Genomic DNA, 13,438 nt, shown 5'->3' with positions numbered 1-13,438 from the left:
GCTCAACAGACCAGGCTGCTTTGAACAGAAATCTGCAACTCAGATATTCTGACCTTCTAAATGCCATCAAAAGTGTAATGTAAGTATACTTTACTTCTGCCTATAGTAGCATAAATCAGAATAACTGGCTTAATTAGTTTTGTTTGCAGTAAGCTGAGTTATTAAAAAACACAACTCCTTGAGCAGTTGGTATGGCCATCTGGCCCATCCCTTTGCTCCCGGTCTCTTTCCCTTTCATTTCTTGCAGCCCAGAAGCTGACACTTCTCCAGACACACGCAGCATTTTGGTTGTTTATACAAGTAGAGGTGTGAGGATGGGACTAAGGTCAGTCCACCTGCACAAGAATGTTCACGTGCAAGAAATGTGGGCTTTGGGTGGGGAGAGTCTGCGTGGGAGGAAATGAGTAGTAAGATTGTTAGCTCCTCAGGCTAGGGGCAAGAGAGAATACTTCTAATAATACATCTGAGAGTCTGTCCATCAGCTGTGAACTCCGCACCCCACCTGGCCAAATCTGAGGTTCCTAGATCCAACCTTAGCCACCTCCTGAGTCACCAGTTCTCTAAGGATCCTCTATTGCATTCTTCTTGTCCCACTCTCATTATTGCAGGTCTCTGTTTTTCTGGAATTTCCAACAGAAAAGGGGGAGAACGGTTCTCTAGTCCATTTAGGGTCTTTATTATTTAAATATTATCCCTACTTCAAGTGGTCTCAAGGTCTAGAAGATTAAATGTCTTCCTTATAAAATTTATTCCATGCACCAGGAATCAGACCAATTCTAGTCCTCTACTAATATGGCAATTGGCCTTAGGCAATTCACTGATTTTTTTGGAAGTCAATTTTCTCATTCAGAAAATGGGAGAAATGGTACAGTGAATGGTACCTACCATAATTGGTAGGTACAAAATAGACAGAGGGAGGTTAAGAATAGTGTGGGAAATGGAGAATCTAAAGAACTTATGAACTTATATGTATGACCCATGGACATGAGCTAAGGTGGGGGAATGATGGTGGGGAGGGGGTAGAGGGCAGAGAGGAATAAAGGGGAGAAAAAAATGGGACAACTGTAATAGCATAATCAATACAGTGTATTTTTAAAAATGGGAAAGTTGAGCTGGATAAAAAGTAGAGTACTTTACAGATAGATATAAGTGAGTCTGTGACTTCCTGAACTAAATACCACTACAATGTCCTCTTTCTATTCTTCAGAATTAAAATCCATGTCAATTAACTGAACTAATAAAATCTACATGCGCACAGGTATACTCACACACAAATATTCAACACTAATTGTTTTTCTCTCTAATGATACAAAAACATACACCATGTTCCAAATACAATTCATGTTTCTCATAATTTTTAAACCAATTATCAATTATGGACACTCAGAAAGCTGTAGTTACACATAATCCAGATCAAGGATTTCCCCTGCAATCGAAAAGACCCCTCAATCCTGGAAGATGAGAAAACCTTTTGCTTTTCTTTACAAATCAAGACTGGAAGACGAAATTCTCCGTTTAAAGCAATGATAGACACACCTGACCAGAAAAGCCGACTTGCTCGGGAAGCATCAGAGACCACCTTCACTTCTTGGTCATCAAAAGTCAACCAAAACCTTTAGCCCTAACCATAGCAGCAGGCATAACAGGTGCTGTTTAAGTATTTTCTTTGCAAAATTTTAAAATGTAAGAATTCATAGTCTTTTATGTAGCTGAAAGTAATAGTGAAAAGGGTATTTAAAAGTCATTCGAGATCTTCAAATGCAATGCATTTAATGTTCTATTAAACACTAAATGCTGTGTGTGTGTGTAAACGCAATGAAAATATCCTCTCTGAGCAATCACCAAACCTAACTTGTGCCTACAGAAGGCCTAACTCACAGATGGCAAACACAAGGCCCACAGGCTAAATCGGCCCTCCACCTTGTTTGAATCGGCCCTCCACCTTGTTTTATACAGCCCAGCACCTTGTTTTACCCGGCAGCAGCACCAAGCTCTTGCTTAACTGTTAAGGAGAAGTTACATTTATACAGTCCTAAAATTATATCAGTCGTTTGAAGGCAACCCCCAGGTTGACATGGCCCCCAGTGAAAATGAATTTGACACCCCTGGCCTAAAGATTGGTTTTGCCAAAAAGTCTGTTTAGTTTTTTCCATAAAATAAAATACATTTTTCATTTTCACCAATAACTTTACTGATTTGGATGTTTTGAGTATGTCAGCTATCTCCCACTATTGGCTTCTAGTAGGTAGAGGCCAGGGGGGCTGCTAAATACCTTCCCATGCATGACACAGCCCCACAGCAAAGAATTCCTTGGCCAAAACGTCAATAGGATCAAGAAACTTCACAAACCACTTTTGACATGTTTAATCAGTCACAGAACCTTGTCCATACACTGCACAAACTTTTTCTGCATTTTAGTTGCATTTTTACCTTTCTTAAAATAAAGCTTAATATGCCAAAAATGTGTATTTACTTCCATCTTTAATAACAAAATGGTTGCACAAAAATTCACCAATTTTGCTGTTATTTTTTAAATGCATGCTGATATGACAGCTGTCACAATACAATCTAACAAAATTGTGTCAGATGAAGTCAGACTAAGCACCACTAGAGCCATGTTACTGAAAAAACATAATGGACTTTTTGGCCAACCCAATAACTAAGGATATGAAGAAAAAGAAACTAACCAATATTATTTCTGAAGTTTTTACCTGGTAACTGAGTGGGCCAAGTTTCAATCAGGCCCAAGACCAAGTCCCAAGACTTGATCTACCCTTTCATAATGATTCAAGTACAGTATAATACATAACTCTGTTATGTGAAAACTGTAAATGACTCAACCAGGTGTGAATAACCCAGTTAATGCCTTTTATCTTAGGGAGGACAAACCAGCGATGCCTTTATAAGGACAATAATGTGCCCTGCTGTTTCTCTGCCATTTTCCCTTTTTTCAATACCTCTCCTGCCTCTTTGTGCCTTAAGGATCCTCTGTCTCAGAGAGAGCAGCCACTCTTTCCACTGGGAACTCTTGAATGGCACTCGAAAAAGGAGGCAATTTATGTCAGGCACAGCAGTAACTTGAACCTCACTCTTTTGCAGATTAGATAGAAACTCTTATAACTTAGACCTGAGGTTTCAATTCTGTGTTCTCAAGTGTCCCACGGTCTAGTCTTGATATTTAATCTCAAATTTCCTAGAATTCTTGAAAATCAGCCCACTTCGGAACTTGAAACTATTCTTAGTATTTCCCAGAGTCAAATTCGAAATAAAAAATGTTTTTATCAAATGTGCACAATGCTTGTCCTAAATATTATGCATGAAAGCACTATTAAGGGCAACCTGGCTGTGCCCAAGTACCCAAGAAGCAATATTTCTGGGTTCTTCTAGAAACACCAATTCTCTTAAAGAGTCACGACCCAAAAAATAAGCAAAACTGAACCTTAGACAGCCAAAGTACTTACAGACGCATGGCACATGGACCATACACTACAGCTCACACACTTCATTCATGCAACAACACTTCAAGGCCCTTTCCTCTTATTTTAAACAGTTCTGATCTGTATTTACTCTCTCAAGGTATAACCAGCCATTAGCAACAGCAGAACAGAATTTAGAAACAATGAGTTAAAGTCAGGCCAGCTGAGGCCAGTAAGCAATACTGCTAGCAGGAGGCTGGTACCTGAAGTGACTAAAAATCTATTATTTTAAAAGTAGGTATGGGGGGGAGGGGTGGTCAGAATAGCCACCTGGGGCCATTTAATGTAGAAGCTCAGTTCTATCTAGTGTAAGAATCCCTGGAGTCTCTGAACATCAGAAGTGGCTAAAATTTGAGAAGTTTTCGAGCCTAAGGTTATAAATTTCAGTCTGACAAATGCCATCGAGAGAACAGTGGCCCAATGGTGCTACACATGCATACCTTATTGTTATTATTTTTTTAAACCTTCAACAAAGTCAGGCTTCACACTCTCACTTCTGACCAATGGAGCTTGATAGAGATTCCTACACCAATGTGTCCCGAATAATCTAGCATTACGGTAAGTGTATACTTTTATGTATAGCAAATCACTGTATTTGCACTCATTTGACATTGGCGAAGTTATCTAGTGAAATCAAATACTTACCATAACTTTTCATTTCCCCAATGCTTTGTTCTAAATTACTTCATCAAAAACATAAATGCATCACTAATTCAATAATCATATTTTTTCTACTATATCTTCTGGAAAGTTGCAATAAATCCAAAAATACAAACATCTAATTGATTTCAACTGGATCTAAACAACACGGCCATTGTCAGCTGAAAGGGATTCTTGGCTGAATTCACAGCAACAACTCGCTTCTGTGCTTGGATGCACCTGACATTTGTTTGACTCAACAGTCAGCCAGCTGAATGGTCGACACTGTTCAGATGCATTATAAAGTTATTAAAATACATAGGTACATACACAGATATATAATATAGGTTTTAGATAAAGGAAATCTCCTTTGGAGAAAGAAGAAAAGAATCCCCTAGATTTAAAGAATGTTTATAGCTTTGTGCTATTATTTCCAGTGGCGCTGAAAACCTTCCCTTCTCTGAGAAAATACCTTTCTATGACATCTAAGTTTTCCAATAATAGTTTGCCTCTCAGATATAGTTTAAGAAATTGTACAATATTCTCAATGGTAAGTTTATACCAAATTACCATATTGAAATTTGAAGATCAAAAACTATTACCATATTTTTCAAACTATAAGACACACTCTGCCCACCCCCCACCAAATTTGGGAGGAATAATTGTTGCTAATGCTGCTGTTGAGTTCCGTTTACATTTACATTGGTGAAATATTATGTTATTTATGTTATTAAATGTTTTACATTTTTTGCTTCAAAAAATTTTTTCCTGTTTTCCTCCTCTAAAACCTAGGTGCATCTTATGGTCCAAAAAGTACGGTACCTAGTTCTTTAACCACCTCTGTGTCTGTTCACACAATAGAATTATACTCAGAGGTCCTTGATTAAAACCAGGTCTGGTATAGTCACCACTGAAATTTTTCTCCCAAGAGACATTCAATTTCTATTGTCCAAATTCATTCATAAGTGATGTTATGATGTTTTCTAAGCTAAACATGAGATTTATGAGAGTAATCGTTCACACTACACTGCACCACTACTTAATTCAGACACCCTCATTGTCTAAAAATCCTGCTGGGCTTCTCCGCACATGGGTTCTTACCCCTGCACACACAAGGCCATTTTGTGCTCTCCGAGTTTTTGTTCACTCATTAATAGCCTCACCAGAGAATAAGAAGCAGTCTTAAAACCCAGGGTGAAACCCACAAACTGGGTGACTTGAAATGCAGGCTTCTCTTGTGGGGAAAAATGCATTAGCATTGCACACGTCACATGATCTACACGCACCACTGGCATCTACTGTAAATGAGTTAGAAACTCATGTTCTTTTTTTCCATCTGGCTGTGAAGGCTTAAAAAAGTAATCTTAAACTATTCATATGCCACAGTTTCCACAAATTAACCTAACAATTACACCCTGCAAAAACTCCAATTTTCAAAGCATACTCCCGCTAAGGGCGTTAGCAGATAGCCTTGTTCTGGGTTGCGGAGTGAAGTTTTACAGTACCTGCTTGGGTTGGGCCTTCTCAGTGCCGGAGCTCACTTCAGCAAAGGAAGACAAAAGTCAACTTTCTTCTTCCCAGGAAGCCTGGGTATTTGAGAGCTTCACTCACACCGACCCATGTTACACAACCATCAGTCACCTAGGCAATGGGTTCGCCGGCTCTGCTCATTAGAATCACCTGAGGAACCTGAAGCTGAAGCTACCAGTGATTTTAATCTGCAGCTACATTGGAAAACACTGCTCCAAAACAGTGGTTCTGAATCTGGGGCAATTCTGCCCACGCCCTGGGAACAGCTGGCAAGAGCCAGGGACATTTTTAATCAGTCACCATTGGGTGTAGCTGGTGGGTAGAGCCTGGGATGCTGCTAAACCTCCTAAAACACACAAGACAACCCCTTCACAACAAAGAATTATGTGGTCCCTAATATGGACAGTGCTACTGCCAAGAAAATCTGCTCCAAAGAACTAGTGGGAGAAAGGCCACTCTTTCTATCTTGAGAGATACTCTCACAAAAAACAAGAGGCAGTAAGAAGCTTTCAGGCAGGAGACTTGCAACCCTGCCCCTGCCCCTGCAAGACCAAATGTAGTTCTAAATGGACTTTGTCCAACTCGAGGGAAGAATGTCCTTGAGTGTGCTCTTGCTGGCTAGGTGATGCTAAAGGGGAACATGAAGCTACTATGCCCTGGAACATGCTCAACAATCTCAAATTAAGGTCACTGAGCAATGCTTTTAGAAGAAAAAAAGATAAAAAGGAAAATAAAGAGTAATGTTTCTTCTTCCATGAATTTTGTTCAGTTGCTGATAACCAGAAATATGTGTCTCTAGAATTAAAACTCTATTATTCTTTGACTGGATTCCTAATGTCCCCTGGTGGACATCTTGTAAAGAAAGGCCCGATGATCGGAACCATCTCCGCCTGGAAGGCTAACAATATCGCAGAGCTGTTATTGCTCAAAGAAGCGGGGTCATCCACGACATCCATGACACCCATGACCTGGCCTACAGAGTTTTCTGTTAAAAAGCAAAGATCTGCCACTGACATCTGGAAGCAAAACCCCTTGGACTCACTGTGGAAGGGAACACTTTCACTTAACAAAGTTCAGTCCAACCTCCGATTTCACTAGAGTCAAGTAAAAGAACTCCCCATTCTCAAGGAGGCTATCAGTTTGTATTTACAGCTAAATGTGGCTATTCTATTACTTAATTTACAAATCTGGGATACAGCAAGTAACTTGAATGAATAGACAAATGCCTTAATGTCTAGATGTGATAAGTGTTGAATCTACTTCCTCTTTGCAAATGGCACTCTACAAATTGAGAAGGAATAGTTGAATAAAAACTTTTAAACAAGCAAATGCATTCACGAGCATTTTCTCCAATTTACAGGGATTTTTCATCTTGTCTTTGCTTTTGTTGTTTTTTATTCAGCTACTAATTTAAAAATGGCTCCATACTGTTAGACAGTTTTAAAGGAGGAAAAATGCCTAAAATTCCTCTTTGCATCCAGTTGGAAATTAAACTAACTGTTTTAATCAAAGGAAACTCTTGGAGGTCTATTTCCTCAACTACTTAATGCAACTGAAGGCACAAGAAGATGCTCAAGGAAGAGTGAACTGAAACAGCAGTTGTTTTCACTGATGTCCCCTCAGTGTGTACATGTGTGTCTTCTTGGCAGGAATGTCTGTCCGTACAGGTAGGATGGTATCCCACCACCTCTGTTTCACTCTGCCACAGTGCAGACACACTTCCTCTTGGTTTCACCTGCTTTTTGTTCATATAAAACCATGCAAGTGCTCATCCAAAACGCTCGTGTCTCACACCAACGCCAAACAGAATGACTCTGTACATGACTCAGCAAATCTGCAATTTGGGATAGACCTTGCTATCTGTTTACAAGCCAATGATTCACCCAAAGTATGTGGGAATTTGTAACGAAAGATCATGTTTTACCATCCATACCAAAAACTAATTTGTAACATCACAACGAATACAAGCTACCAATGCCCAAGTTCACAGGCTGACAATCCATGAACATCATGCCACTTCATTTTCCAATCTATTACTGAAATGAAAACATGATGCCAATGTACTACAAATATCCCTTGGTGAGGAGATCAACTGTCAAAGATCTGTCATTTTAGAATGAGAAAAGTAAAAAAATTAAATATAGTAGCATTCTACATGATGCATCCAATTTTTAACTAAATAAAATTGTTAAATTTTAAAACACATTGGCCTGAACCCTGAGCTTATCTGCATCCAGGCGACATGTCATGATACAGTGTCCCCCTTATCTAAACACATGCCTTACTTTGTGACAGGCATTCTTTAAAGGTTTGCACCTAAAATCCTTTCTTGTGAGTTAAAACATACATTGATTAAACTAAATGAGTTTCTTATTTTAAAAACTTGTCCGGTAGACAGAATTGTTTTGTAAGTTAACCACCTGCCCCTATGTAATTATTTTTTTTGCTTTGAGACACAAAATTTCCTTAAAACAGTGCACAGTATTTACTTCTCATGCTCATCAAAAAGTAATCAAGAAATGGAAAAATCATTAACTTCACCATCCCATCAGCCCATTACCCCTAAAGACAAGCTTCACTGGCCATGACCCAGCTTTGGTAGTAACACAACCAAAATCTTTCTCAATGACCTCCATTCCCAGGAGACCTGCACAGCCCAGGCTGCCCACAGGCATCAGGCAGCATCTCTCCTCCCCCAGAAAGAGTGAGTGAAGGCGCAACATGAACTGCAAAGCCCCAGCCAGCCAGGAGGCCTCTGCACAACAGGAGAACTGGCCTCTTGTTCCCTCCATCTCCCAACACAAGCCACCAATCATCCTATCTACCCCTCTCCCTTTCCAGTTCCATTTGTACTGAAGAGAACATTGGATGCATTAGAAGCCAAGCTTCAGGAATCAGTTTTCAGCACTACAAGGAACGGGCTGGGATGAAATGGAACCCAACAGGTAAATCCCCAAGGACGATATTGAAAATTTACCCCATTGTGTCACTGCTAAAATTGGAAGCCGCCTCTGCTCAAAGCGGACTGTTGACTCCGGAGAAGCTTTCAAGCAAAGTGAAAAAGCTCAGATATTTTGAGTGAAAAAAGCCCACAGTTTATAAAGCCAATCATTTTAGTTCCAACTCAACCATAAGAAACATAAAAAAAAGGACTGTGAGGATTTTTGTTTGTTTTTTTAAAGAAAGGATTTTTTTCCCTCTTGAGTTCAAAGTGGTTTCAGAACCAAGATGCAGAAAATTAAATCTCTTCTAAAAGGTTTAAAAACTTGGGTTTAGAGCCACTTCAGCGAATGCAGTGGATATTATGCTTTGGAAGCCCAAGGAGTGTCCAAACATATCTGCCCATTTTTAAAAAGGAACATTTAAGCAACAGAAAAAGATTTCTTTTGTAAGATAAAGAGTGCACTATTCAGAATATGTTACAGGGAGTTTGGTAGGAGGATTGGTTGGGTTTTGAGTGAGTGGGGAAGGGATTTCTTGATGTATTTTAAATGGAAAGTAAAGTTACAGAGTCATGTTAAGGCTCCCAACACAATGAAAAAAATCCCAAGGTCAAGTTAAGGCATTCAGGCAACCCGGCATCAAGTCGGTTTAGGAATGCTGTATCTGCTTTTAATGATGCTATTGTTTTCATAATAAATATTCATTTCTTCCTGCACGCAAACTATTGACTGGATTCAAAAACCTTTTGGTCACCTGCTCCACAAGCAAGCCCCAGTAGGAAACTGCACACAACTAAGAAAACACTCAAGTTCCAGACGGAAGAATCTTAGACTCTTTCTGGTTTTATCTTCAGTACCCATAAATCTCACCCTGATTACTCAGGGTCCCACAGAATTATTCCTCTCCCTTCTCTAATGCCTCCTACTCCTCTCCAAGCTTCTTGGATGGATAATCGTGTGAACTAAAACCAATGGTACAGTGGGTAGAAACGTACATCATGATTTGGGGACAAATGTTAGTTTGTCCCCCACCCCAGCCCACTCTCTCAAGTGGCTGGAACACCCTTTATCACTCAGAACTCTCTACCAAGCTGGCCCAGCCGAAGCCTTTCCCCGGCACGTACTGACCCACCGTTCATGCCACTGTAGACATTCCGGTGATGGGGTGACGCTTCCTCCTGTGCCTGCCTCCGCAAGGTACCCTCCCTGCTGCCTCCTCCGCTGCCTCCGCCGCCTCCACCGCCTCCGCCCACGTGTTTGTGATCTGGGCTGCCCCCATAATGCTGTTTGAGGTGCTCAGGGCTGGTGCCCCTGGCTCTGGGTAGATGCTCCAGGCTTCCACTGAGGGCGTGTTTCTGAAGATGCTCAGGGCTCCCTCCACTGTGCCTGGCATGCTCGGGGCTGCCCCCAGGTCTGTGCTTCTGGAAGTGCTCTGGGCTCCCGCTCAGCACGTGCTTGGGCAGCGTTTCAGGGCTGCTCCCTGGGTGCGGGTGCCTTTGCTGTTCAGGGCTGCCCTTGCACATGGGTTTGTGGTGCTCAGGGCTGGGTCCTTTGAGTGCTTTGGGGTGGTCAGGGGTCCCGGAGGCCCTGGGTTTCTGTAGATGCTCTGGGCTAGTGCTCCTGTGCTTGGCATGCTCAGGGCTGCCCTCGGCCCGTGGCTTCTGCAGGTGCTCAGGGCTGCCACTGCTCGCGTGGTGCTTGTGGTGGTCAGGGCTGTCGGTGCTGCCCGTGCTGGAGGTGCTGCTACCGTCGCCCACGTCGCGCACGCAGGGTGCGGAGGAGGCGGTGAGCTGGCACAGACTGGCCTGGCTGTCGATGGAGCAGCGGCTGCCCGCGCAGCCCGCGCCCTTCTCCTCGTCCAGCAGCACGCACAGCTCCTTGAGCTCCATGTTCTCCTTCACTACCTCCTCCTGCTTCACCTCCAGCTCCTTCAGCTTCTGCAGGTACAAGGCCACTTCTTTGTGCATTACCCCTGCGGTGAAGCGGCCCAGTCTCTGCCACTCCCGGGACACCCTCTTGCCTTTCTGCCGGTCGTCATCCAGGAAACAGCACAGGTCCCTCAGCTCTTGGTTGTCCTCCTGGAGTTTCTGGTTGATATCCTGGAAAGAGAGAAACAGCCATTCAAGAGAGGTGCACATATGAGGCTTCCTCAGGCTTAGACTCCTCAGGCTGGAGCCAAGGAGTTAAGAATTGGTGAATTCTCTGTACTGTTAAGGGAGGAGAGGAGAAGGTGAGAGCAAACTTCAGGTTTCTAGCTACCCACAAAAATAAAAATAATGGGCATTGGTTATGTTCCCTGCCTAATGCTTAATGTGTATTATCTTGTCTAATTTTCACCAAAACACTTAGGGGATAATGATCCTTATGGTTCTTTTACAGAAGAGAAAACTGGACCTTGCAAACTTTGTCTTGTCCAAGGTTATTCACTCAGCATTTTAGTATTCAGGGAGCAGCCTGTTAATTAACAGGAAATCAGGAAACAAACAAGCAAACAAACAAAAACGCTCCCTGGTCCTGCCTACAAGGAAGGAAGATGGCTGCTTGTGACATGCATAAAAGCTCGGAGCTAACAGGCCTTTCTTTCACCAGCACAAAGAGCACTGCCTCCGTTTCCAGCCCGTGACCTGGGTAAACAGCCCCAATTGCCCCAGGGAACAGCACAATCGCCCTCTAGTGCCCTTTCAGTCCCGCACATCCAACCCCCACTTGCCACACCCCCTGCACAGGAAATGCAGCAATGCTGAGCTCTTGGGTGATATTCAAAGTCTCCTCCCCAAATCGCACCTCTCAGCAGCAAATTCCACCTTACCTGTCCTGTTGCTCCTTATAAGAAACTCCTCTCTCGCTTTCTACTTCTGAGCCAACTGAATCTTCTGAAATCTAACTCCAAAATTTATCTCATCTCATCACGCCATGCTTAAAATTCATAACAGCTTCTCACTGCCCTTAGGATAAAGTGCAAAGAGTCTCACAAGGCTTTCAATCCGCTGGACTGGCCTACTTCTGCAACATGAATGGTGAGTCATTGGTTCATTCACAAATATTTAGTAAGCACTTCTTATATTCCAGGTACCAGTCCAGATGCTAGCAATATACCAGTGGATGCAGCAAAGACCTCAACATTCTACAGCTTTCATTCTGGTAGGAAAGACTGGCAAAAGAGCAAATATGGAATGTAATGTCACGTAGTCAAAAGTGGTGGGAAGACACTAAAGCAGATTAAAGAATACCAATTTATTTATTTGTTTATTTATTTATATATTTATTTTTACAGACGGCAACTCTGCAGAGAGGAAAAACATTTCAGCAAAGGAGCAAACATTTCAGAGGTGATACCAGGCAGAGAAAAGGTCAAGTATAAAAAGCCCTAGGACAAATGTGGCTAAGATGCAGTGAGGTCAGCTTGTAGAAAGTGAGGTGAGCAAGGAGGGCAGAGCTGGAAAAGAGGTCAGAGAGGTGTCAGGGGCAAGGTAACACAAGGCTTTGTCAGCCACGGGAAGGACTTTGGATTGCTGGCAAGCAGAGGACAGAGAAGTGACATGATAGTTTTCACACCATAGTTTTGTGTGAAAAAGAGACTGGCTTGGTGGGAGGGGGATGGCTAGGGGAGTAGGAGATGGGATCGGGTGGAAGCCCAAAGGCCAGGTAGGAGGCTACGGGGCTGGTCCAGGTGGAGGGTGATGATGGTGGTCTGCACACAGGGAGGCAGTCAAGGAGGTGAGAGCATGCTCTTCCCAGCATGCACTAGGGCCCCAACACTGGCCTTGTTTCGGGACCTCGTGCTATAAGCCCTTCCCCTCTTTCACTTGGAATGCCTTCCCCCAACCCTCCACACAGCCTCCAGGTCTTACTTTGTTGTCCCGCCACAGAAGCCACCCCTGAACACTACCGCCAATCTGTACAAAATCCCCTTCTACGCTCCACCATTACCCCTTAGACTTCAGCTCTGCTGCACTTACTACAGTTTGTAGTCACATACAACTGAGTGACATGTTTGAGTGTAGCTATTAGTCCTGTCTCCATCCTCATCAAACAAGTCATGAGGGTGGAGACCCCATCATCTATTCTTTCCCCTCTGTGTATCGAGAACAAGGCCCCCCACTGTAGACACCTGAAACCAAGAAATTTTACAATTTAATTGAGAAGTCCCCATTTAGTCTCCATTCACACATATAGTAGAAGGGTAACTTGCTTCTTGAAGCGCCATGGTTTGATGGGGGTGAAACAGAGGCTGCTACCAAAGATTTCCCTACTCTACAAACCCTGAAAACCTCCGGCTGTGACTCTCATCCAGTTCAGAACTAGAGGTGCCAGGAGAGGGGACGTAATTCTCTTAAACTTAAACTGATTCCAATACTTCCCCTGCTATGGACTAGAAAAATGAACTAGAAAACATCTACCAACCACACCCCACACTTCATAACAGTCAGGAGACCAAAGACGAGAGTGAGTCTCAAGGCCTGAGGAAGAAGGGCATCTCTGTGCAGCCCAGTGTTCAACTCCAGTGCCAACTCTTGCCATTACCAATGCCTGCTTCCTTGTCTCTAATGCCCACCTATTCCTTTCGTTTCCCCTTGCCACTTCTGAGGCATTTCCAAAAGCCTCAGACCTGGCCTCCCTGGTCTTCCTCTGCCCCCCACCCACTCTAATCCCCTTCGGTATGCCCCTCACCCCCTCCAGTCCAAGCTCTCTGGGCCAGACGGATCAAAAACACTCCCTGCAGGATACATCTCTCCTGCATATCAACACATATCACCTCCCCTTTGCCAGAGAAAAATGAATAAATCCATGGCCAGGCCAGAAAGGCTTCCTCCTGCCTTTCCGCCTTTAGCTTCCTCTATGTCAGCTCAT

The 13,438-nt window shown here is 43.0% G+C and overlaps 1 protein-coding gene across 3 annotated transcripts in view; it reads right to left on the bottom strand.

Annotated features, from left to right (window-relative positions):
* Positions 1-13,438, bottom strand: part of CCDC85A (coiled-coil domain containing 85A) — a 170,363-nt gene that overhangs the window by 149,007 nt on the left and 7,918 nt on the right. For all 3 annotated transcript variants that reach the window (XM_037143441.2, XM_037143442.2, XM_037143444.2), the window contains exon 2: positions 9,720-10,686. In XM_037143441.2, coding sequence (XP_036999336.2) covers positions 9,720-10,686 — 967 coding nt within the window. The remainder of the gene's footprint in view (positions 1-9,719; positions 10,687-13,438) is intronic.

This window comes from Artibeus jamaicensis, unplaced genomic scaffold (assembly GCF_021234435.1).
Source record: "Artibeus jamaicensis isolate MK-2021 breed Jamaican fruit bat unplaced genomic scaffold, CSHL_Jam_final contig_465, whole genome shotgun sequence".
Taxonomy (NCBI): Eukaryota; Metazoa; Chordata; class Mammalia; order Chiroptera; family Phyllostomidae; genus Artibeus; species Artibeus jamaicensis.
This window is presented reverse-complemented; position numbering and strand designations above follow the sequence as displayed.